General features: G+C 57.5%; 2 protein-coding genes across 4 annotated transcripts; one reads left to right on the top strand and one right to left on the bottom strand.

Moving 5' to 3' along the window:
* Window positions 1–44: 44 nt before the first annotated feature.
* On the bottom strand, window positions 45–8,102 carry BABAM1 (BRISC and BRCA1 A complex member 1). 2 transcript variants are annotated; one of them, XM_073323984.2, is made up of 9 exons: window positions 8,032–8,102; window positions 7,076–7,403; window positions 6,742–6,800; window positions 6,110–6,230; window positions 5,569–5,647; window positions 4,368–4,392; window positions 2,682–2,811; window positions 1,900–1,986; window positions 45–890 (listed from the first exon to the last, which is right to left on the bottom strand). In XM_073323984.2, the coding sequence occupies exons 2-9, from the start codon at window positions 7,349–7,351 to the stop codon at window positions 690–692; spliced, it is 978 nt and encodes a 325-aa protein (XP_073180085.1). In that variant the 5' UTR covers window positions 7,352–7,403; window positions 8,032–8,102; the 3' UTR covers window positions 45–689. The 2 variants fall into 2 exon arrangements, with proteins under 2 accessions (XP_073180085.1, XP_073180084.1); XM_073323983.2 differs by lacking the exon at window positions 8,032–8,102 and having other exon boundaries at window positions 7,076–7,608.
* Window positions 8,103–9,322: 1,220 nt separating this feature from the next.
* On the top strand, window positions 9,323–23,152 carry USHBP1 (USH1 protein network component harmonin binding protein 1). Of its 2 annotated transcripts, XM_078850599.1 has the most exons (16): window positions 9,323–9,401; window positions 9,501–9,615; window positions 11,626–11,783; window positions 13,278–13,393; window positions 14,212–14,375; window positions 15,066–15,350; window positions 16,244–16,381; window positions 17,050–17,210; window positions 17,922–18,062; window positions 18,549–18,649; window positions 18,880–19,027; window positions 19,488–19,770; window positions 20,468–20,680; window positions 21,199–21,290; window positions 21,652–21,774; window positions 22,572–23,152. In XM_078850599.1, the coding sequence occupies exons 2-16, from the start codon at window positions 9,607–9,609 to the stop codon at window positions 22,744–22,746; spliced, it is 2,307 nt and encodes a 768-aa protein (XP_078706725.1). In that variant the 5' UTR covers window positions 9,323–9,401; window positions 9,501–9,606; the 3' UTR covers window positions 22,747–23,152. The 2 variants fall into 2 exon arrangements, with proteins under 2 accessions (XP_078706725.1, XP_078706726.1); XM_078850600.1 differs by lacking the exons at window positions 21,652–21,774; window positions 22,572–23,152 and having other exon boundaries at window positions 9,379–9,615; window positions 20,371–20,680; window positions 21,199–21,285.
* The last annotated feature ends 622 nt before the right edge of the window (window positions 23,153–23,774 follow it).

The following is a 23,774-nucleotide window of genomic DNA, read 5'->3' as shown; positions in this document are numbered from 1 at the left end:
GCAGGGGAGGGACCTAGGCTTAAAACAAGACAAGGAGCCAGAAACCCTTTTGCTGAAAGTTTCCTTTCAACCTTTTTATTCACTAGCTTGGGCTTCAAGGTACATGGTTGCAAAGCTTTTTCTTTAAACCATCATTTCACTAGACCGGCCGACCCCTTAGGGTGCCCAATAAAACATCCAGCATGGCCCTTAGTCCTGGTGGGGGCGGCCAATCAAAAGCCCAGGCTGCACCAACGCGTGGAAGTTAACATAGGCGGGAGCTTGCCAACCCAGCAAACGCACACCTGTAACGGAAAATCCCATGGGTGTTCCTTGCAACTATTTAAAACGAAATACGTCTGGCCAGTGAAACCCTTGGACACGCAAGAGGCGGAAAATCGCCCAGTTAGTTAAAGCCGTTGTTACGAGCTTTATCTTGTGATGCAAAGATCCGACCTTTTAACTGGCAACAACGAAATATTACAAGCAATTCATACTGGCAGCTTTATGAAGAGAGTTGGTTTGATGAACACTTTTCCTAGAGATCTGTCTGACAGAGACAGCAATTCTATGGGCAGATAAACTAAAAAAAACTGTTTCCAGACTTTTGGGTCAACAGTACCCTGGACACAGGACACCTTGCAGCGAGAAGTGGCCTCCTGAATTTTGCGACACTGGTAGATAGAATTGGGCACTTGAAGGATCATTTATTACACGGTGGCTTCAATTTCTGCTGGCTCTTCTTCCTCAAGCAGGCTGTAGGAGGCGTGGGTCTGGAAGGGCCTCTGGAGGGGATGGGCTAGGAGCTTAGCCATGCAGTTGTGCAACTCCACGGCGGGGCCTGTCACAGACACTTCATATTTGTAATTGGTGCCTTTGGTGTCCAGATTGCTGAAAAAAGCGTACATCTCCTGGAAAGGGACAGAGCAGCTCAGTTACAATCAGGCATTGAGTATGAGACAAGGGCCGGCTAAAGCACACTGCTGGGGTCAGGAGACCTGGGTTTTATTCCCAGCTCTGCCACTGAGCCACTCTGGGACTCTAAGCAAGTCACTCTGGGCCAGGCCTCAGTTGCCTTATCAGTTAAATGGGTGATAATGCTGTCTGACCTCTGGGATGCCATGGGGTTTAATTCATTAGCATTAACTCATTAGCACCCAGATGTGATCCTCAGGCAGACAGCACTAGAAATGTACACTCTGATCACGAGCCGATGCCTACTGGGATGCCAACACTTGCTCAATAAGAATGGTACTAACCGAGGCTGGGTTTGAACTGACCATTTACCAGTGAAATACCAATCCCACAGGTCAATATCAGAGTCAGCACAAAGGTTTAAACTGGACGTGTAACCTCATTGGGCCTAGATATTACAGTACAAATATGCAACAGTGTACAGGCCTAGACCATTGTAATACCCAGGGCCACGGCAGGAGTTGAGATGTTAATAATAAGCATTGGACTCAAGACACTGTTCAGCTGTTGCAGTCCTAATCCTAGAGATTATTATAATAGAGAGTGGGTCCAGATACACACACGGAGACACCCCCAAATACTGGCTCTGTCCTCAGTTGATGTCCTAAGCTTTTACCTCAAACGTTCCCCAGAAAAGGAAGATGGCAATCTCTGGGCCACAGGCTAAGAATGGAGCCAGCATGTCTGCCATGGCAGGCGTTGCCATTGGACAGCTGGAGGAACACGCAAAAGGTGCCGACTGAAAGAATGTCTCCATCAACCAGCACTCAGGGAGGGAAAAAAAAAATATCGATGGATCTTAACCACTGTGAGGATGTTCAAGAAACAGCCCAGGACAGACAGGGATGCCAGAGCCTCCTCTGTGCCCGAAGCGATGTGTGATGGATTGGGGAGGATTCAGACAAGAGAGGGTGGATCACACTACGGATCCCACAGGGCTCTCACCTTCCAGCTTGTCTCGTCCTCTTTCTCCTCAGCACCATTGTGGATATAAACCACGTCAAAAAAGAAATAAGGGCACTGAAGCATTTTCTGTAGAGAAGAGGGGGAAAAAAAAACACATTCCTTCTTACTGTAGAGTCTGATTAGCAGGCTCCATGGCAAAGCAGAATCCCAGGGTAAACGGCCGGGGGAAAGGTTGAAAGGTGCCAACCTGAGCTATGCGGTGCTTGAGATCCTTGGGTATAGCAAGGAGCAGTGCACCTGGACTTTATCTCACACACCCCCCGCCACTCCCTGATGGGACCCCTTCATCTCTCAGGACAAGATTGGTGTCTCTGGTCCACTTAAATCTTTGGTTCCGTGGCTGATTCATGCTGGCTGCAGCGGTGGCTTTTGTGCCATGATTGCCAGTCAGCTGGGAACCAAGCCGAGATTAAACTCATTCCAAACAGGTCATCATTATGGCCATCGCTGCTGACCTGGGCTGGATGCAAACTACTCCCTGTTATCTGGCCTGAGCCATCCAGCCCCTCCCATAGCAAGCACGTGAGAAGACTTGGCTTTGGGGTCAGATCCCAGCAGGCACCATTGGATCTTTAAAACTGCAGGAGTTTATGGCTGATTCACAAAGGTTCTTGATTCCAGTGAAAGTGCCCAGCACCTCTGACAGCCACCCACCACTGGACAGTAATCTGGCAGCACTGGAATGCTGCTTTCTGTCTGGGACAACATGGAGTGCAGCATCAAGGACAGCCCAATGAGTAGGAAAACCAGGAAACACCTACCTTCATCTGCTCTGTCATGGAGAACTGAGGCTGACAGGCTGGCCGGCTAAACACCAGGATGGTCCTGACCACATAGGGAGGTGGGATTGTCTGGATGTTTTCTGTCACCGGCAGCTCAATCTTTTGCTGTCTGTGCCATTAAAGAGAAAGAATGCGGTTCAGAAATACCACCACATGCGCTTGTGAAGCCGCAGGGTTGGGCTGCTAAATAAGCACATACACAGCTATAGTTATGCTGGAAGGGGCCAATGGCTACCAGCAGGTGAATCTTGGCTCCAAAGATAATCATAGACTCTGTTAAAGCCAATGGGTCAAGCACCTGCTTTCAGGTTCTACAAAAAGAGCAAACAACATGCAATAAAAACAGCTGCAGATAATGGGGCATAAGATCAGAGCTAAGCTGCGTGGTCTGAGGGGTTTCCCTGGTTGCAGATACAAGGGCTAGGACATCAGTTGCAGCCTGTGTGTTTTGGAGAAGCCCAGCAGGAGGAATTCTGAGCAGGACCCTGACAGGAAGCAGAAAGAGAGTTTCTTGGGCACAGAGCTCGCTGGAGTGACAGACCCGGGGATCTCTCAGCAAAGAAGCTCCCTGCTGCTGTTTGTTTCTACTGTGTTCAGGGAAACAGGACTTTTTTTTTTTTTTAAATAAGCAAGTGAAGGGCTAAAATCCAGATGCTGTTTGATATATAGACTGCGTCAGCTCTTTTTACAGGCCCAAAATCCAGAGTTTGGTCAAGAAGACAGAGGCCTAGCAAAGAGTAAACAATATTAGCGAAGAAGCAGAACAAACAAAGGACAACCTTGCTTTTTGCTCAGATAAGCTTGGTCAGCAAGAAGCCAGGTGGAAATTATAATTGAGGGCTTTATCTCAAAGTTGCAAACAGACCAAAGGAACGAAAGGGGCCCTGTTTCTTCTGTAGAAGAGGTGCCTTCCTACACACCAGCCTTGAGTTTATGGAAGAGGTTCAAACATATCAGTATGAGATATGATATCCTCCCTCTCACAGATGTGCACCTCTCCTCCAAGCCATTGTCAGTGCCTGCCTTAGAAACACAAATGAACAACTAAAAGACAGTCTTTATTGCTATATACTTTTCATTTGTCCTGTTGCTTGTCCTAAGTGTGTACCTGTCGGACAATCAGGGAAGCGACATCATTCCTATGGATCCCAAATCAGAATTCAACATATATATTTTATACTAACACACTCTATATATTGTTAATTAGTACACAGGTGTTTTCCTTTAAAGTGTCATGTCTTAACCTGAAACCATGGGCGGAGACATTATGTAACCTTTTGACCATTGGCTACTGTGCTTATCTTGTCTTGCTGCTAGACCTATCCAGCGGTTTGGGACTGCCTACCCCATCATTTCCCTCCACCCATGGAAAATCCATAAAATCCATTGTAATCAATTGTTTGGCAGTGTCTCTGAGCCTAATAAGCAAGGTGACACTCCGCCAACACTGTGCGTAATAAACCCACGTGCTTGATTCTACATGGTGTCCATATTTTGTTCCGTCAGCAAGAATACACCAAGAACGAGACCTGATTCGTATAACTGATTTCTCATCCTAATGGAAACAAGGCCCTGGACATTGGCTAAACCGCTCAGATCAAAGGGGCAATGCAGCTATAAAAGCAATATTTTCAATTTCTGCCTTCCACGGAGCAGCAAACTTACATGAGATTGAAGAGGCCTTCGAGATCTAAGGTTCGAGAGATAAGGACTGGTCCTTACACACACACGGCCCTTCCAGATGCTATTAGGTGTTTTTAGCTGGTGAGCTTGTTGGGGGTCACTTGGCATGGCACTTGGTTTGCGTAGCACCTAGCACCATGGGGCCCGAGCTGGGGGGACCTCTGGGAGCTACTGTAAGTGATAAGCAATCATACATTTCTGATCGGTCACACGCTAGAGGGTGTGGGGACAGGTTGGAACATCTACACGTATTTAGGAGGGCATGCAGACTATTTCCAAATAAAATGCTAAGTTTTCCATCCATCCTAGGCGACATGCTACCATAGTAGGTGAGCATCTCATAACCTTTAATGTATTTATCCTCCCAGGGCAGGGCTACTAGTCCCATGGGACAGGTGGGGAATTGAGGCACAGAAAGGAGTGATTTGCCAGTGTGTCTATGGCAGAGCAGAGAACTGAGCCCAGGTCTTCAGAGACCCAGGACAGTGCCCCTAACCACTGCATCATCCTTCCTAGCTGGTGCATCAGCACTGACTCTGCAGTTCCCTGCTCTAGGAAAATGCCAGCCAAACTCAGCTGAGACACCACACCAGGAGAGATGTCTGTGATCTTTCTGCATTTGTTCCCTACAGGCAGCGCTCACTTACACTGGGACCTGCTGCCATCTTCTGGCAAAACAGCAGATAACAGAAATATCAAATATATTTGGGCATAAACTTTCATGGGCTAAAACCCATTTCATATGCCCAAATAAATTTGTTAGTCTCTAAGGTGCCACAAGTACTCCTCGTTCTTTTTGCTGATACAGACTAACATGGCTGCAACTCAGAAATATCAAAGGATCCCCCAGATCAGATACACACTTTATGAAATATATCCGTTACAACACAGTCCTTTGTTCCCAGAATAGGATTCACTCTCTCAGGATCTGGGAAGTTCCTGACGTCAGGCCTGAGTTGGGCTCTAAGGTTTCTAGACAGTCAGGGGGCTGAGAAGGGGAGAATCTGTGTGTGCACATTGTCAAAAGACTCCGCAGCTGCAGGGCTCAGAAGCCCTGTTTTGAAGACCAATGTCACTGTGTTCACGGGTGACCAGTGGCGCTGTGGGATTGGAAGGCAAGAAGGATCTCGGTCCCATTCACCTACAGCACAGACCCCAATCCCCACCCCCCATCAAAGGATACTGAACGACTTGCAGACCACGGTTTCCAGGTCATACAGACAGCTGCACACTTCTCTGGGGTCAGAGGTGAAACCGGAGAGCTAAGAGGCAAGACAGGAGATGTTAAAGGAAACTGACAGAGACTCCCTCTGGAATCACACCAGGATGGTGGTGTGAGAAGAAAAGTATCTCTGCAGTGCTTAGCACACCGGGACCCCCGATGTCACGAGGGGTTCCCTAGGCCCTGTTGTGAGAGAGGCTATTAAAGGTGATCTGAAAAGGTGACACCCAAGGCTTGCCCCCGGGTATTTTCTATGATGGGTAAAGAAGGCCTGCCAGGGGGTTTTGAGATCACTTTTCAATTTTTTCTACTTCTTCTACAAGTTAGGAATTTGGGGCTTGCCTCCTTTTTTTCCCAGAAGACCTCACTGCTAGGACTGGGGTACCACAAACAGCTACGTCAGAAGTAGAAAACCCGACTAGATAGCTGCTTGGACAGCTGCAGCCTGGCTGTTCCTCGGTATCCGAAAGGAAAGTGCCAGGCCTGCGGGGGTCTCACTCACCCAGGTGGCATCATTGTTCACCACCACCAGAGCGAACTCATGGCATTTGTCGATTTTGTGCTTTGTCCTCACAAACATCTCAATCATCTTCTGGGAGATGTTCAGGGCATTGGTTTTGGATCTACAGAACAAGCGAGAGAGCATGCCAAGGTCAGCGGCTGTCTAACACCTTCCCATCCCCTCCTCTCCCAGCATCCATGCATCAAATCCTTAAGGGGAGGTTGAGGGAGTGCCAGCCCCCTGATCCGAACTGAGTCTCAAACCTCTTTGCCTTTCCCCTCTGGCTCGCTGTAACATCACTCCCTCCCTATTTTCCGGGCTGCACTGTCTGATGCTTTGAACATCGGCCTGACACCTGGACCCCACCGTCACACATGCCTTTCCTCACCATCCCCATGAGGCCCTGTCATCCATAGACCTCCAAGTACTTTACAATAGGAGGGTCAGCATCATTAGCCCCATTTCACAAGTGGGGAAACCGAGGCACAGAGAAGGGAAGCAATTTGCCCAGGGAGTCAGTAGCAAAGGTGGGAACAGAACTCAGATCTCCTGGCTCCCAGGCCGATGCCCTGTCTGCTAGACTGCATTAATGGCATTCACAAAACACTGACCGATAGACAGCAGCTGCTCACCCGTTAAAGGATTCTAGTTTGGGCAGAGACATTTCCTCAGAGAGGTCTAAGCAGATGATCTGCATTAAAGAAAACAGCAGCGTTAGCATCTCACATCATTCATGAGCCCATCACACTGGGAGCTTCGGCTTTACATTGACCACTAGCCCTCAGTGCCCGGCTGAGTGGCAACGTTTAAACACACACATGGCCAAAAGAAGGGTGCAGGGTTAAATCGGGTCCATTCGGCTCAGCGACCTGGGCACGGACTCTCCCCAACCAGAAGGGCCTTGACAGAGAATGCAGGAGATCCACCCAATGGGTGGCGGGCCAGGAGCGGGACTCTGGCACTCACCACTTTCTCAGGGCAGTTCACCCTGGGTGTCTTGACCTGGAACTCCGTGGGCTGGGCCGGGACCTGCCAGTCTTTGCCGTTGGGCGTGGCAGCGCTCTGTGGACTGTCATCAGCACTGGCCGCCTCTCCTTCCCCCTCGCTGCGGTTCCCCACGCTGGCCTGCGCGCTCAAGGCTCGGTCCTCGGCCCCCTCCGGGTTGGAGCGGGTTCTGGGCCTCTGCTCCGTCGCCTTCTCCTCCTCCTCCTCGGCGGCGCTCCCGGGCTCCGAGGTGTCCATCAGGTTGCTCCGCTCCACAGGCGACTCCAGCTTGGATGCAGCACAGGGCTCCCTGGTTCAGGCAGAGGGAGAGAAGCGGCTCGGTGCAGGGATGCTGCACGGACAACCCCGCGTACAGCCCTCCACTGGCTGGCAGCGGCCGGAGTGGGCTAGACGGGGCCTGGCGGGCCTTTCCCACCTCCCCTCCCTATGGCTTGGTGCTGGGAGGGCATCGGGATCTGGCCTTTGGGTAGGGGTCCCCAGCATCCAAGTCAGTCAGCCTGCGCCCCCCATCGCTCCCCCCAGCCCACCCCATCGCTCCCCCCACAGCCCGGTCCCCCCCAACCCACCCCGGTCCCCCCCTTGCTCCTCCCCATCGCTCCCCCCACAGCCCGGTCCTCCCCATCGCTCCCCCCCCGGCCAGGTCCCCCCCCAACCCACCCCGGTCCCCCCCTTGCTCCTCCCCATCGCTCCCCCCACAGCCCGGTCCCCCCCATCGCTCCCCCCCCGGCCAGGTCCCCCCCCAACCCACCCCGGTCCCCCCCTTGCTCCTCCCCATCGCTCCCCCCCCGGCCAGGTCCCCCCACAGCCCGGTCCCCCCCACCCCACCCCGGTCCCCCCCATCGCTCCCCCCCCAGGCCAGGTCCCTCCCATCGTTCCTCCCCCGGCCCCGGCCCCGGGCCCGGCCCGTCGCTGCTCACCGCGACCTGCCTCTCCCCCAGCGACCCGCAACCCGGAAGTGGCCTGGGCGCCGCCAGCGCTAGGGCTGCTGGGAGATGTAGTTTCCTGGGCCTCCCTCGCTGCCCCTGAGTTCCATCCGCCAGTGGCGAACCCAGCCCCGCCCCCGAGCCTTGTGCTCTCCAATCACCCCCGCCATGCCCTCGTGGCGCATCAAAATTTGCATGCCTATTTGCATATCTCTGACATGCAAATTTTCTCAAATTTGCAGCTAGCCCCAAATCCTCTCCCCACCGCAACATGGCCGGCTACCAAATTCTTCCCAGCTCCATAGGTACCATTGTATGTACATGATTCCACAGGCTCATTTGCATACAGCCATAAACTTCAGCTTGTGGTCAATACCCGTTGCGGGCAGGGAGCGTTTGTTCGGTGTTTGTACAGCCCCTAGCGCAGTGGGAGCCTGGGCCATGACTGGGGCTCCTGGGTGCCCTGGCAAAACCCAAAGAAAAACATGCCTTCCAGCGTAGCCGGTGCTTGGGGACAGGCGTCTTGTATCAAATCCCAAGCGATGCCTCGGCTAGAAACACTGCAGCTGTCGCACCCACCACAGCGACCGGAGGGGCAGGAGCTGGGTCAACAGGAGGCTTTGCTGGGGTTCGCTCGGCTTAACGATGTCTCTCAGCGCTTGTGGATTTTTCACCCTCCACAGTGATGTCGCTGGGTCGACCTCACTTTTTAGTGCAGACTTGGCCTGAGGCGTGGTCCACACTGAAAAGTCTGTCGGCATGACTATGTCCGTCGGGGTGGGGACAAACCCCGGTGTACACACAGCTATGCTACAGAAGAGGGCCTCAGTCAGTGTAGTTAACCTTGTCCGGGGAGATGGGCTTCCTACGCCAACAGAAAAACTCCTTCAGCCAGCCTAGGCTGCATCCACACTCGGGGGCTCTGCCGACTAGGGCAGACAAACCCTTGGTCTCAGATGTGACAGACCCAGCCCTCTAGCTAGACACTTATCTGGCCTCCGTGACTGAGCACCTCACACCCCCTGTGAGACAGTACCACAAGCAATACAGGACACTTTATAACGATCCCCAGCGCCCTTTCAACCTGCTGGATCTTTTGAACACTTTCCTCTGTGTCCAGAGAGAGGTTTACGTCTCATTCGGCTGTAGCGAAGGCAACGGGCAGGACAGACTCAGCTCTACCTTCCTGTCTATGGGACGCGCAAGAGTTAAAGGGCAACAGAGCCTGCAGCCAAGTTTTACAAGGGAGAGGAAATATACACAGGATCGGGAAATGGGAATGGGCCGGGATGCCGGGAAGCAGCACAGACGGCGGGGAGATCCTGGCAGAGCCATGTTCTCCTCGCACTGGGACAGTCTGAGAGGTAGCTGGGCTGCGCTAGGCCAAGGGTCTTGGAGAGCAGCTGCTGAGAAGGGGTGCAATGGCATTGCCTGATTATCTCCCCTGTCTTTTCTCACCAAAGCGATAGGACCCTGCTGCTTCCTGTGACTGTAACCTCCCGCCCCAGGGATCGGATCCTCAGACGTGGCTCCTCTCGTGCGGAAGGAGAAAGGGGCAAAGGAACAGGGATGGAGAAGGCAAGTGGCTTGCTCCTGGGGGGTCTGGGCAAGGGAGCCTCGCCTTGCAGGCAGGGAGGGTTATGGGTCTGGCTTGGCTTTGCAATTGCTCTCGCAGGGTTTAGACTGGCTGTGATTCGCTCTGCAGTGGGGAAGGACGAGGTGCCCTGGGCCCCTGTCTCCCTCTCCCAGCCTGACTCTACCAGGAGCCCCCAGGGAACAGACCACCGTGTCATTGTGGGCGATTCAGCCATGGCCAGAGCTCTTGATCTCAGTGCACCAGCCTGGGCTCCACCCTGCCCTGCCATGGGGACGGGCTGGACAGTCTGATGCATCTTTTCGCTCTCTGCTATGACCCTGTAGGGCCCTTGCCCCTCCACACAGTCACAGCCCAGCTGCCACTGCAGCCCTGGGCCTGCATATTCTCCCCCTCTGCTGCTCAGGGAGGGGGGAATGGCTAGCTGCTCCATGGGTGGGACTGAGAGACCTAGCCCTGCTCCTCACAAGCCAGTTGCACGTGGGGTTGCAGGAGGAGCGTGGCATCTTAAGGGCATGCACCTCCAGAAATCCTACCCTCACTGCAGGGATCCTGTATGGCCCTGGGGAAAGGGCCCTAGAGTGGGCACAGCGTCCTTCCCAAGAGCGCTGTGGTACCCAGCATGCCCAGGGTGTGCGGTGGGGGGCTCTGGCACAGGGCGGTGGAGGGCTCCCTGCTCATGCTAGGCGCCAGTGGGCTAACCCTGGGCTGATGTCGCTCCTGCTGCGGGGAGGACATTGTTCCCACTGAAAACAGGAAGCAGCTCCAGCCTTTCCTGGTTACATGCTGGCTGAGACGCTTACAAACCCGCTGGCTAACGACCCATGGAGGGCTGCACTGCCCCTCTCAGCCCAAAGGGGGCGCAGGCGGGAAGCTGCAGGTGGGCATGGTGTGACCTGTAAAAGCACCAGCCACAGAGGCACTGAGAGTAACCAGGAGCTGCTTATTCCTGGCATCGGGTGTAACGGGGCTGACGTGCTCCAAGGTCGCAGGCTGGCCTCTCTGCCCAGCGGGAATGTCACCCCACAGGAGAGTGGCATCTCCCTAGTACAGCTTCCAAAGCCAGGCTGCTTGCGGGGGCTGTAACTGCATCGCTGCAGAGTCTGGCAGGCCTTGTACATGAAGCAGGGGTGGGCTTGCCCAGTGGTTGGCTGGGAGCCCCCCAAACGAAGCCCATGGCGCTGAATGGTACCGCCGATGATCCAGTGCGGGGGGGGGGGGGGTTGATGGGGGTGCTCAGGTGTGAAACAGGCATCCCGAGCCTGTGTGGTCATTAAAGATCCTATGCCACTCTCGGCAGGACTCAGGGGTTACCCCCCATCCCCTAGTGTCCTGGCCCCATTCCAACACAGGACTTTGCCAGCTTCCGTCATTTTGCTGATTTTTTCTCCTTAAAGCCCCAGCTGCTGGACTCCAGTGATTATGGGAGAATTTCAGCTTCAATTTTTTTAAAAAGTCAAATCCCAGCCCTCCTGGCTGGGGAGAAAAGCTTGAAAATTTGACCCCCAAAGGTTCTAAACCTGAAAGGTGAATAAAACACCCCCAATGTTTCACTTGTAAAATCTCTGGATTTTTAAACCAGTATCTGGATTACTGGGAGACAGGTTCATGACTTTTGCATGCTTGGGGCCTCCTGTCTCCCTGAAACCTTTCATCGGGCCACCATACTCTTTACTTCCTGTTGTCCTAGAAATTGCTGTATCAAGCAGCTAGTTCAGACTGGCTGATGCGTTCCACACCAGAGCTGGCTGCTTTAGCAATGCACTGGTGGGTGGGTGTCCTCTTCGCCCAGTTCTCTGTGGCCTTGCCCCTGGTGCTGTTGTTTACAGTGCAAAGTGACTGAGAAACACAGCTGAATCCAAATGTAGCACTTTGCACAGGTGTCAGCGACAGGGTGCAGGGAATCAGGGCCATGGTCGGTACAGGGCTCTCAGATCTTTCGGCATGAAAGGAGCCTGAGATGTCTGGGGTTCTCTGGGCGGGGTTCTCTGCAGGGCGAGCTGGACTCAATCTCTGAGAGGGAGGAGGAGGCCAACGTAGCAGGGGCGGACGAGCGGGCAATCCTGCGCTACGAGGAGCAAATCACCACACTGCTCGTCACCATCACCCAGCTCCACAGCAAGGCCGAGCAGCTGCAGCAGAGGAGAACCAGGTACCTGCCCTGCTTGTCACAGTACCCTAAAGGCCCTGCCAACAGCTCCTGGGGAATCAGGAGCCCCTTCAGGGGGGCACTGAAGGGCATGCAGTTGCCACTGTTGGTGTTGTGGCATAGAGCAGCAATGCCAGGCGGGGATAAACACATCTGCCTCTAGCCCTTTGTAGGACGGGGTGCTCTGGCCTGCTGGGCTTCCTGTAACTCATCCACAAAGTGTGTGTTATGTCCCCCTCGAGCAGCTGCTCCCCACGGAGAATGACAGCCCGCTACTGCTGCCAGCTAATGGAGCCCCTCTCTAGTGCGAGTGGGAAAGGGCTGTGCTGTGTTATGGATGGCTCTGGGTTCAGTTTCCGTTGGTAGTGCAGGACTGGGGTTGGTACAGCCATGCTGGGCCTGGGACTGATTGCCCATGAATCCTCGCCCAGGCCTTGGCCTCCTCTTGCCCTGTCAATGGCATGCCCTGTGGCCTCCTTACGGCCCCACTCCCCAGTGTCCTGCCTCTTCCCATCTCCCTCTTCCACTCCATATTCAAACCCTCCCCCACTCTGTTCATTCCAGGGGTCAGTTCGAAATTACCCTCCAGCCTGTGCCAATACCTGGCCTCTCTCTCAACTCCCCTTCTCCCTCAGAGCAATAGCTCCCTTTCTGTCTGTCCGTCCTAGCTCCCCGCCTGGTGCGCGAGAGCCTTCTTCTCTGCCCTTGGGAAAACTCTCATTCTCATCTGAAAGGCCCGTGCCTCTCCGGCTGGTAGCCCTCAGTTTCTCTGTTCCTTTGCTACTCTGGATCAGCTAACTCTGTGAAGCAGTTCTGGACACTGCTTGTAGAAAAGATGCTCTTTAAAATGAAGTTGTCATCTATTCTATTCTATTCTATTCTATTCTATTCTATTCTATTCTGGGTCTTGTACGCTGCCTGTCACCAGGGTATCTTTGTGCCTGATTCTTTAGCTGAAAACATGGCCTCCTTTAAAGGCTATGGACTGGCTGCTGTGGTCTGACCTGCCTAGCTTCATCTAGCAGTGACTTTGCGTTCTTCCTTTCCTGCAGCCCTGGGGAAAAAAGATAGGAACTTTCTAACAACCCTGCTCTTCGACCTGGGCTGTCCAATTGTCACGAACATTTACGGGCTCAGATCCACAATTTTCTTGTCCTCCTGTCCCATGATGATGAAAAAACTCCTGATATTTTACTCGCCCATCACAACAAAAACAAAACAAAAACCCACGATTCTAATTTTGCAAGGCTGTACTAAACGTGCTCTGGGAACAGAGGCTTGCTATTAATCCAGGTGCTCACTAGATGTCACTGTTTCTTAGTGGCATAATATTAATCTGGCAACAAAATATTGGTGTCTTAGAGGGCTGGTTTCAGGTGGCTACACTCGCACCTGGAACTCAGCTGTCTCACATCAGTTGCTCCCTTTGCCGTGTCTCCGGGGGAGTGGAGTCGACCGCTCTCTCCCCGGGCATCCTCTGGCTTTGATTTCCTGCAGAGAGGAAGATGAGTATTCAGACCAGTGCTCCGAATACACAGCGAGCCTTCCCAGGTGTGTGCAGAGGCCCTGGAGCTTAGCCATCCGTCCATTCCCCATGGGCTGCATGGAGGAAGGTAAAGGGGGGTTCATTATATTTTGTCCCAAGCTATCCCACGCCTTTTGGAGGCAATAAGGTCTAGTGGGCGGACCTAGGTCTTCTGGGTTCTATTCCTGCCTCTGCCACTGGCCTGCTGAATGACCCAGGGCAAGTCACTTCCCCCCTCCATGCCTCAGTTTCCCCAGCTGTGAAATGAGGAAAATGGTACCACCCCTGCTATGTCAAGCACTTTGAGATTGCTGTGGGAAGAGCTCTTGACAAGGTTTATTATCACTGAAAGGGTTTCATCTCGTCAGGGGCCCCGTTCTCACCAGATTCCTGACAGATCCTGGGCCCCAGAAGTCGCAGGCTGCCTATTGTGTACGAACCCGGCTAGGGTCGCCGATCCCGGGTTCGTCCCGTCGTGATGCTGCTGCGTTGCCTTGGCCCACCTGCATCACTGCAACGCCAGCCCCAGGCAACAGTGCACAGGCCTGTGGAAGTCGGGGGAGGTGGGATGGGACTGGAGGGAGGCAGGAGGGACTGTCATGATCGAATGGGGTGAACACAGGGATGCCATGTCTGGGGCAAAGCCTGCCAGCTGCTTCCTGGTGGTACAGACTCATGGGCGCTTCTCTTCCTGCCGTGGGCTCCGGCGGTGGGCCTGCTGCTAAATCCACGCAGGCAGTCGGTGCCAGGAGCTCCGTCCCCTTGTGCACTGAGAGGAGCCACAGCCTGCTGGTCTGTCCCTCTTTACAGCAGCCCCTCTGGGATGCAGCCCAGATCCCTGAGGGTGTAAGGGGCATGAGCCCCACCAGCCCTCCCCCTGACTCATCCCCGTCTCTCCCCCGCTAGGAGGCAGCTCCGACGTGTTCCTAGATCTGCAGCAGGCTGTGGCCTCTCTGGAGAATGCCGTGTTCTCCCGGCGGAGCCAGGCTCGGCTGCTTGGCAGTGCTGGTGGGAAGACGGGCGCAGGCGGCCCCAGCGTGGTGGGAGAGGAGTGGGCCCAGATAGCCAAGGTGAGCAGACCTCCCTCCCCCCCTTTCTTAACCGCCACCATCCCCTCTCCCTTCCAAACACCTGGCCTGGGCTCTCAGCCTCCCCCGGCTGGGACAGGCGGGGTTTGCCTTCTCTATGCAGCAACCCTGACGTGCCCTGGCATTGGGGCCCAGCTCTGTCCTGCCCGGACCCCGCTGGGGGACGGGCAGCTGGTTCTCTGGGGCCTGGCCAGTCCCCTCTCCAGAGGGTACTCACGGAGGGCAGCTACAGCCAGTTGTGATGGTGTCTGAGGTGGAAGTGCACCGAGACCCACCTGCATATACCCCACAGAGGCCAGCAAGCGCCCCTTGATTTGGAGCCAGTGCCCCCTAGAGGGAAAAGGCCTGGCATCCCATTCCCTGCCCCCCCCCCCAAGCCAGCCAGTTCCCCTGCCCTGGGGGCAGATTGGAGCAGGCGCCCCATAGAGGAAAAAGGCCCCGTGTCCCATTCCCCACGCTCCTGAGCCAGCCAGTCCCCTGATCTGCGAGGTTTGAGTTTAAATTGCCTGGAACCAGAGGTGGTGGGGATTCAATGAAGCCTAGATACCAAGGTGACAGGTGCCTTACACAGACCTAATTCCTAGGGAGAGTTCTGGACTCTTGGCATGATGCAGAGACTGTAGCTTCAGTGGGTGACTGGGATGAGTGTGTGTGTGTGTGTTGCATTTCCAGACCCTGGAAGAGGTAGAAAGAGGCCTGGGGGATTTTGCGGGACTCCCGGAGGACAACAGGAGCTGTCCCTGGAAGGCAGCTCCCAGGGCGCCGGGGGAGAAGATGAGCGAGGCCAGCCCAGGGCTCTCAGCCGAGGACGTGAGCTGGATCAAGAAGGAAATAGCCACATACGCAGAGAGGAATGCGGCTCTCCGGGTGGCGCTAGAGAGCAAGGAGGAGGAGCTAAGCAGGTCCAAGGTCACCCTGCAAGCATTCCAGGAGGAACGGGAGAAGCTCCAGAGAAAGGTGTGTATGACAGTGGTGATATCCCCTGCCACTGACATGCAGCCACCTCTGGGGGCAGGGCAGCAGTGCTGCTCCCTGCGGGAAAAGGGACTTGGCCAGTGGTGGTAGGTTCAGGTCTTCTGACTAGTGCAGTGGATATTTCACTGTCCATGCAGGGCAGCCAGGACCTCATTTGGGAAGGTCTCAACCCGACTGCCCCAAGCACATGGCCACATGGGTGATCTTTTTATCTGCAAAAAGGAAAGGAGGACTTGTGGCACCTTAGAGACTAACCAATTTATTTGAGCATGAGCTTTCGTGAGCTACAGCTCGCTTCATCGGATGAAGTATTTTATTCAGCCAGTAGATGTCACTGAGTGCGGCGTAGACTAGAGTTCCATGGGAGGTGGGGGTGCTCCCTGGTAAACAAAGCAGACAAAGCTAGAACTCAAGCGGTGGGGAAGCCTGTGTCTTTGTAGCCGTTTTGTTCCACACACACCTGATGCATTGGATCCGTGATTTCTCATCTTGTGGCAAAATGCATGGGAGTCGCGTTACCTGCCTCCAGAGGATGAAGGGCTGGGCCACCCCCCTGGCAGTGGAGCTCTTGGCCCCCCAGGAAGCAGGGCTCTGCTCAGCCTGTTGAGCTATTCCACTGGAAGGGGGCTGGGTGACGGGGCACTGAAGGAGGGAGGGATTTCACAGAGTCCGTGTTGGGATGCGAGGACCTCGGTTTCACAAGGTCTGGGATCTGTGTGGACTCGGCTTGTTAATTTCCTGGGTGCAATCCAGACTCACCCCCCTCACTTCCATGGGGCTACTCCGGATTTACTCCGGTCGCTGCTGTCAGTCAGCCCTTGCTATGACTCGCTGAGTCCATGTGAGGTGAGTGATGGGTACCGCTCTCTGCTCAGGTCAAGGAGCTGCAGGACTCACTGCTCCGAATCGAGACACTGTCCCAGCCCTGCAGCCCCTCAGCATCTGCCAGTGACACTGTCAGCACCAGGGGGTCCGTCAGCCCCGGCGGGGAAGGGGAGCCCTGGCCGTTCCAGGTGAGTGCAACGCCAGGTCTCAGTGCTGCTTCTCCGTCCCATGCCGCTAGGTCCTGCTCACTGCAGGGGGTCAGGATGCCAGCCGGGTCGCAGCTCCCCAGGCTGCAGGGTTATGTGGCTGCCAAGCTCAGAGCCGGGAACGACCCATAGACCGGGATGAGCAGCTGCCAGCCAGCTGCGGGCATGCTCCAAAGCCCACTGCAGCCGATGGAAAGAATCCCCAGCTGACCGCAGGGTGTTTGGATCAGGCCCTGCGTGCATCACCTGCAACAGGCAAGGAGCCAAGGGGGTGTAATACATGGGCTGCAGGCGTGTGACCATGTCTGCCTCCAGGGGCTGGCCAGAGCGACTACAACAGCCGGCTTCTCGCAGCCAGGGGATTTACTCCTTCGGCTCAGCTGAGAGAGGCTGGGCCAGTCTCCACTGATGGTTGTGGGCACTGGTCCCAGGTGGCCGTGGATTGTGACACCAGCTTCTAGCAGGCAGCTCCATCCCTGCTGTGATGTTTAACCGCAGCTTTGTTAATGCCCCACCCTGGGTGTCACCTGCGTGCCCCTATCCCAGCCCCCTGGTGACCTAGGCCTGTCGCCGTCCTGCAAGGAGTCCTTACATCCACCCGCAGCCTCCGCCAGGCACAGACTCATTCCTGGGTTTGTCATCCCCGCTAGTGCCCTCTGCAGGACTCAGTTGCCGCGGCCCAGAGCCTGATCCGGTGCTTTCAGAGCTGCTCCAGCACCCAGCACCTCTGCCGCCTGTTCCCCCAGCACCGCCCCCCAGCATCGGAGAGCCACGTCAGGGAGTGGGAAGCTCGGACACAGCAGCTGCGAGGGTGAGGGCAGAGGCTCGCCAAGTACTTTACCCATTGGACAGGGCAGCCTCGCACCTGGCCCCTCTGCACCAATGAGTTTGATCATCCCCCAGGTACAGGCAGGGGAAACTGAGGCACGGAAAGGCGAAGTGACTCACCCAAAGTCACACAGGAAGCCTGGAATAGAAGAGCCAGGAATAGAACCCAGGAGTCCTGACTCCCCTCCCCTGCACTAAACACTGGACCCCATTTCCCTCCCAAAGCTGGGAATAGAACCCAGAAGTCCTGACTCCCAGTCCCCTACATTAAGCACTAGACAATACAGTTTCAGACTCTCACATCCAAAGCTCTAATGGGCAACCCCTTCCCCCCGAGAATGGTGACAATGAAATGCCGCCATGGCCCCAGTATTTGGCACATCCTCCTCTTGGGGTGAAGGGGGAGTCCTGGGCTGAATTTCCGGGCTGGGGAGGGCTGCAGGATGTCCAGTGGCACCCCCTGGGGCTCGTTCCAGAGCTGCATTGACGGGTGGCGAGGGTCCCTTTGGGAGGAGGATGTGTAGATAGCACGGGAGGTGTATTGGTCGGGCATCACTTGGGGATGCGGAAGAGCTGGGTGGGTTATAAACCGGCCCTTCTCCGGGCTCCCCGAGGAGCCAGCCCTGCCCCATCCAGTCCGATCCCCTTGGTGCGGGTCACAGCTGGATTCTCAGCGCCACGCCTCCTGCTCCAGGTGCATCGAGAGGCTCAAAGGCCTGAACCAGCTGCTCTCGGGGACGCTGCAGGAGTGGAAGGGCCACTCGGAGAGGCTCAGCATGCTGCTGGGGCAGCACGAGTCCAACAGCACGGCCCTGCGCCTGGCCGCGCAATACAGGTGAGGGGCCCGGCCCCGGGACCCGCGCCTGGATTCCCCCCATGGGGAGAGAGGAGCCAAGCTGGGCCGGGAGGCGGAATGGACTGTGTGGGAGGGGCAGGGGCACAAAGGGCTCCGGGGGTTGGGGGGGGTGGTGTGAGGGGCTGGGGGTGCTCAGGAAGGGGCACAAGGGACTGGGGGGCTCAGGACGGGGTGTGAGAGGTTGTGGGGGCTCAAGAGGGGGTGCGAGGGGCTGTGGGGGGCTCAGGAGGGGGTGCGAAGGCCTGGGGAGCTCAGGAGGGGGTGTGAGAGCCTGGGGGGTTCAGGAGGGGGCGCAAGGGGCTGGTGGCTCAGAATGGTGCGTAAGGGGCTGTGGGGGGCTCAGGAGGGGGTGCGAGGGGCTGGGAGCTCAGGAGGGGGTGCGAGGGCCTGGGGGGCTCAGGATGGGTTACAAGGGGCTGGGGGCCCCGCCAGCTCTCAGGCTGCTCTCTGTGCTTGGCCCGGCAGCGAGCGCTGCGTGGAGGCCTACGAGGTGCTGCTGTCCCTGGCCGGGGTGAAGCTGGGGCCCTGGCTGGAGCCAGTGGAGGAGGGAGATGCCCTGGACAAAGGTGAGTCCTTGCAGCTGGTCCCCTCTGACCCCGCAGCCACCAAACGCCCCTCGCTGTGGGGCTGGCAGCTCAGGGGTCGGTGGGGGGAGCCCATCGCTCCACGGCGCCCCCAGGGGCGAGGGGGGAACCAGCTGCCTTGTGCCAGGCTCTGCCCTGGGCTCCAACCCCGCCAGGAGCGGGGGGCCCTGCCAGCAGAGGACGCACCAGCATGAGTTTGTTCCCTGCTCTAGGAGAGCCCGGGGCGCGTGCCCCCAACAGCCCCGGCGGCAGGATTGGGGCTGTGCTGGACGAGGCCAGGAGGTTCCTGGGGAGAGCGGAGCCTGAGGGCGAGGAAGCCGGGTCGGGGCAGGACCGGGCTGGGACCCATGGATGGGAAAGGTAGCAGAGCTCCTATGGGAGGGTTGTCCAGGGACTGGGGCTGTGGGCTTCTGAGATGGGCCCCAAGACTCTGATCTGAGCCCTGAGGGATGGGACCCCGAGCCCCCAGTCCAGGGGGATGGGACCTTGAGCCCTGGATCCTCCCCCCCACCACATTCAGGGGGATGGGACCCCTTGGCCCCAGTCCCGGGGGATGAGACCAGCAGCCTCCAACCCCAGGAGTCAGAGATGGGACCCTGAACCCCAGAGCTCCCCCATCCAACGGGATGGGACCCTGAGCACCCCCCAGTCCCAGGGAATGGGACCATCAGCCTCCTACCCCAGGGGATGGGACTGTGAGCCCCCGAGCCGCCCCCCCATTCCGGGAATGGGACCCTGAGCCCCCAACCCAGATCCAAGGGCTGTTGGGCCCCTCCCCCTCTTCTCCCAGCCTGCTCTCGACACCTCTCTGTCCCAGCAGCACCCCCAGCCCCAGGGCCCTGGGGCCCGGAGGGGCAGAGGAGGGGATTCTGCACGAGTACATCCGGCGGCTGCGGGCGGAGCAGGCCTCGGTGGAGGTCTCCCTGCTGGAGCTGGGCTGCCAGGCCGCGCCTGGTTCTGCCGGTGCCATGATCCAGAGTAACGACGCCATCAAGGCCAAGCTGGATGAGGCCGTCAGGGTCGCAGGGGGGGTCCTGCCCAGGGAGACACCAAGGCCAAAGATGGAAAAACCACAGCTGCTGCACGACTTAGTGGCCATCAGGGTAGGCACGGGGCAGGACGGGCTGGGCTAGCGGCCACAGTGCAGGGCGGGGAGCCAGGACTCCGGGGTTCTGTCTGTGGCTCTGGGAAGGGAGTGTGGTCTAGTGATTAGAGCCAGGTCAGGGTAGGGGGTTGCTGGACTTCTGGGATTTGTTTTTGGCTTTGTGAGGGGAGAGAGGTCTAGTGGCTAGAATGTGTGTGTGTGTGTGTGTGTGTGTGTGTGTGTGTGTGTGTGTGTGTGTGTGTGTGTGTGTGTGTGTGTGTGTGTGTGTGTGTGTGTGTGTGAGGACTCCGGGGTTCTATTTCTGGCTCTGCCACAGACCTGCTGGGTGATCTTGGGCAATGCATGTCCCCTCACTGTGCCTCAGTTTCCCTCGCTGTATATCAGGGACCCAGAGGGTGGCGAGGCTTGGTTAGCATTTGTGAAATATTATTAATGGGGTAACTGCTGAGCAGGCCATAACGGGAGCCCGGAGGGTGGGGTGAGGGGCTGGGGGGAGCACAACACGTGGGGCATGAGGGCCTCTAGTGGCGGGATTGTCCCCCCACAGAGGGACACGAGCCGGGAGATCTGCTTCAGCTATTGGGGACCCTGCGTTTAGCTCGGGCCGGAGGGGCCAGGCCTGGGGAGCCGGAACCCGCCGTGGCCCAGGGCCAGCCGCTCGCTTCTGCCTCCCTCTGGCCTCCCTCTGGCCCCAGGAGTCAATGGCGGATCTGAAGACCCAGCTGCACCTGGCGGAGAAGGAAACGCGAGGCCTGGAGCTCTGCACCTACACGCACCGGGCGCAGGAGGCCGCCCACCTGCTGCTCATCGAGCACCTGCAGGGGGAGCTGGACGGGCAGCGGGGCCGACGCCCCAGCTCCGGGAGCAGCAGTAGTGGAGACAGCACCAGCTGCAGCAGCTGCCTCGGGGTACGTCAGGGGCTGGGCGCCGCCCGCCCGCCTGCAGACACAGCAGGGCAGGGGGGCCCTGAGGCACGGCCAACTGGACCCCGAGGAAGAGGGGCGTACCTGGAGGTGGCCGGGGTCAGGGAAACGCAGGAACAAAAGGGAAACTCCCTGGGGCCTGGCCCATGAGGCAGCCACGGACCCCAAAGGGAGAGCAGCTCTGCCCCTGACCTGGGCATTTCACACCCATTGTGCACTGGTGTAGATGGCCCCACGGAGTGGGGGATCTGCCCCTCCCGGGGGACAGGGTGGGGGGTCCCGCAAGGGGGATCCAGGCGAGAATCAGTGCCTCTGCCGGGTTCACAAGGAGCCGAGAGGCCGTTGTGACCCCGATGTCCCTCCCGGGAGTGGGGGGCCGGTGGGTTCTGAGCCCAGCTGACGGAGAGGTTGTGAGCTGGGTTTGTCAGGTGCCCCCGGGCCCCGTCCCAGCAGCCGCTGCATGGTGATGGGGGAGCTTAGGGGTTGTTCTTGGGTTTCTCCAGGACGTCGGGAGACGGGAGGCAGAAGCTGCTAGACCCCAGGCTGCCCTGGATCGGGAGACGATGATGCTGGAGCTGGTTGGAGCGCTGGCCCGGTGAGCACCCCCTCTCCCTCCGTGGAGAGCCCCTTCCTCCACCCATCTGCTGGTGCCCCATGTCCCCGCCACCCCCTCCCAGCCCTGGCAGCGTCAGTGACTGCACGGGGGCCACAGGCTGGGTGGAGGAATCGGGGCCCCTGCCCAGCTCGGGGGCCCACAGTGGAAAGCTCTTGGGCGCAGTGCAGTGGAGACTCAGCCAGCGGCTGTGGGGAGGGGAAAGGTCCATGCTTTTGGGGTTGGGGGGATCCCATCTCAGGGGAGGGGGCGGGGGAAATCCAGTCTCAGTGTGCGAGGAAGGGGGCCTCCCCTCTCCATGGGATCTGTGACATCCTCCCTCAAGCCTTCATTTCCGTGGCAGGAGCAGGGAGCTGAGGGGCCAAGCCCAGGGCCTGGCGGCCTCCCTGGAGCACCACAGCGCGACCAGCCGGGTGCAGCAGGCCCAGTGCGTCGGGATCACCAGAGACTTCTTCCAGGCTCACAGGTGGGGATGGAGAATCCCAAGGCCCTGCTGGGAGCCCCTGCACCCCCTCCTCCACACAGCCCCAGTCCCAGGGCTCCCTCCCGCCACTCTCCTGGGGCTGCAGCCCAGCCTGGGAGCTCTTTGTCCGGTGTCTGCAGGAGCCAGTTGGGGCAACGCGCCCCGAGGGGAAAGGTCTGAGGGCAGCAACCTGGCGACGCCTCATTTGAACGGCTCCGAGTGCTTGGTAAAGACAAGGGCAGAGCCCAGGTCTCTGTGGGAATGGAGCCGAGGTCGCACAGGGCATCTGCAAAAGAGCTGGGGAAAGACCCCAGGAGTCCTGGCTCCCAGCCCCCTGCTCTAACCCACTGGGCCCCACTCCCCTCCTCGGGCCAGGGGTAGAACCCAGGAGTCCTGGCTCCCAGCCCCTTGCTCTAATCCACTCCCCTTCCAGGGCCAGGGATGGAACCCAGGAGTCCTGGCTCCCAGCCCCAGCTCTAACCCACCGGGCCCCAATCCCCTCCCAGGGCTAGGGGTAGACCCCAGGGCCACGAGTTGCTCCCAGCCCCCTGCTAGTCCCTAGGCAGCAGCCTCTGTCTGCAGCAGGCCATTTGGGTGAGATTATCAATCAACGTGCACCCAGCAGAGGGGTTTAGCTGCACTTTGGTTAAGGCTCAGAAACACCCCAGGGGCTTCCCTGAGCCTGTCCTGAGCTCTGCACCTCCCTGTGCTCCCCGCCCCAGCTGATCCCAGAGCAACTTCCCTTTCCTGCCCCATCTCGCGAGCCAAGTCCCTGCTGCTGAGCCCACCTCTCTCCGCAGCGCCCTGGTGCTGGCCTACAGGAATGCCAGGAGGAAGCAGGAGGCTCAGCTGCAGAGGCTGGAGGCCCAGATGGGTGCGATGGGCGAGCGGCATGCGGAGCAGCTGCGCTCGCTCACACAGGCTCTGCAAAGGCTGGAGGAGCGTCGCATGGCCGGCAGCGAGACCTGCATCTAGGGCAGAGCCACGGTGGGGAGTGGGGGTGGCCGAGTCCCTCCCGCTGGCGTGCAGGGGTGACCAGCTGGCAGGGCCCAGGGTCGCCTCTCCAATCCATGGGGAGCTGGGAGCAGGGGGTCTTCTGTTCATTGAGTTTATTGCTCATAAATCACACCCCGCAGCCCCCTGCTAGCCCAGCCCTGGGCTCCTCACACACAGCTGTGCCGATGCCTCCCAGCCTGTCCTGGTTTCCCACCCAGAGAGCTGCATTGGGGGGAGGTTAGTGCTTGGGAGGTTTATTCTTGGTGCTGAGCAGGAAGGGGTTAATAGCAGAGGGTTGTACAGATGAATTGGGTCTGGTTTTAGTCCATGCTGGGCCCAGGGTCTGTGGCATTTGGGTGGAGACGAAATCACTCAATAAAGAGATCTCCAGTTCGAATGGGACTCTTCCTTATGCCTTCCGGCATCCCCGAGGGCACGGACAAGGCTGAGCTGTCTGGGTCTAGCCGGGCTGCTCTTTGCACATCCTCTGTTACAGGCTTCCATAAATTTTACCTCTCGAGTCTTCCTGCTGCTTCCCCAGCTGCCCAGGGGGACGCCTGGCATGGCAGATTCTCCAGCTTCATCCTTAACGTGGGTCCTGGAGATCACCATCCTCTGTTCTGGACAATGTTAGAGACAAGGGGTTGCGGGACTCCAGGGGTTGCGGGACTCCCTTCTGTAAGAAAATACACAGCTCCTTTCCCCTGGGCCTCTCCTAGGGGTGACAGGGGGTGGGAATGGGAACAGGAAAGCTCCTGCCTTTCCGGATGGTGTGTTTCGCATGGAGGGAGCCAGAATAAGCAAGTTCTCACTCTCTCTGAATGGAGCTGGGCACTTTCTGCATTCACATCTATCCCAGCACAGACCTGCAGTGCCAGCAAAGAGCCAGCGGAGGGCGCCTCTGCACACAAACAGGGAGCTTCTCTGCCCTGGAAAAAAGAAAAGGAGTACTTGTGGCGCCTTAGAGACTAACCAATTTATTTGAGCGTGAGCTTTCGTGAGCTACA

This window comes from Lepidochelys kempii, chromosome 25, assembly GCF_965140285.1.
Source record: "Lepidochelys kempii isolate rLepKem1 chromosome 25, rLepKem1.hap1, whole genome shotgun sequence".
Taxonomy (NCBI): domain Eukaryota; kingdom Metazoa; phylum Chordata; order Testudines; family Cheloniidae; genus Lepidochelys; species Lepidochelys kempii.
The sequence above is the reverse complement of the archived record's forward strand: the minus strand, read 5'-3'. Positions and strand labels throughout refer to the sequence as shown.

Bases quoted from the DNA above. Each gene is read 5' to 3' on its own strand.
- BABAM1 (XM_073323984.2), bottom strand. From the start codon at position 7,351: ATGGACACCTCGGAGCCCGGGAGCGCCGCCGAGGAGGAGGAGGAGAAG. The intron at 6,231-6,741 runs GTGAGCAGCTGC...CTTGTTCTGTAG, and splicing joins AAACTAGAATCCTTTAACGG to ATCCAAAACCAATGCCCTGA. The intron at 1,987-2,681 runs GTAGGTGTTTCC...TCTTCTCTACAG, and splicing joins CCATGACAGAGCAGATGAAG to AAAATGCTTCAGTGCCCTTA.
- USHBP1 (XM_078850599.1), top strand. The intron at 16,382-17,049 runs GTGAGTGCAACG...CATCCCCGCTAG, and splicing joins GGGAGCCCTGGCCGTTCCAG to TGCCCTCTGCAGGACTCAGT. The intron at 19,771-20,467 runs GTAGGCACGGGG...CTCTGGCCCCAG, and splicing joins ACGACTTAGTGGCCATCAGG to GAGTCAATGGCGGATCTGAA.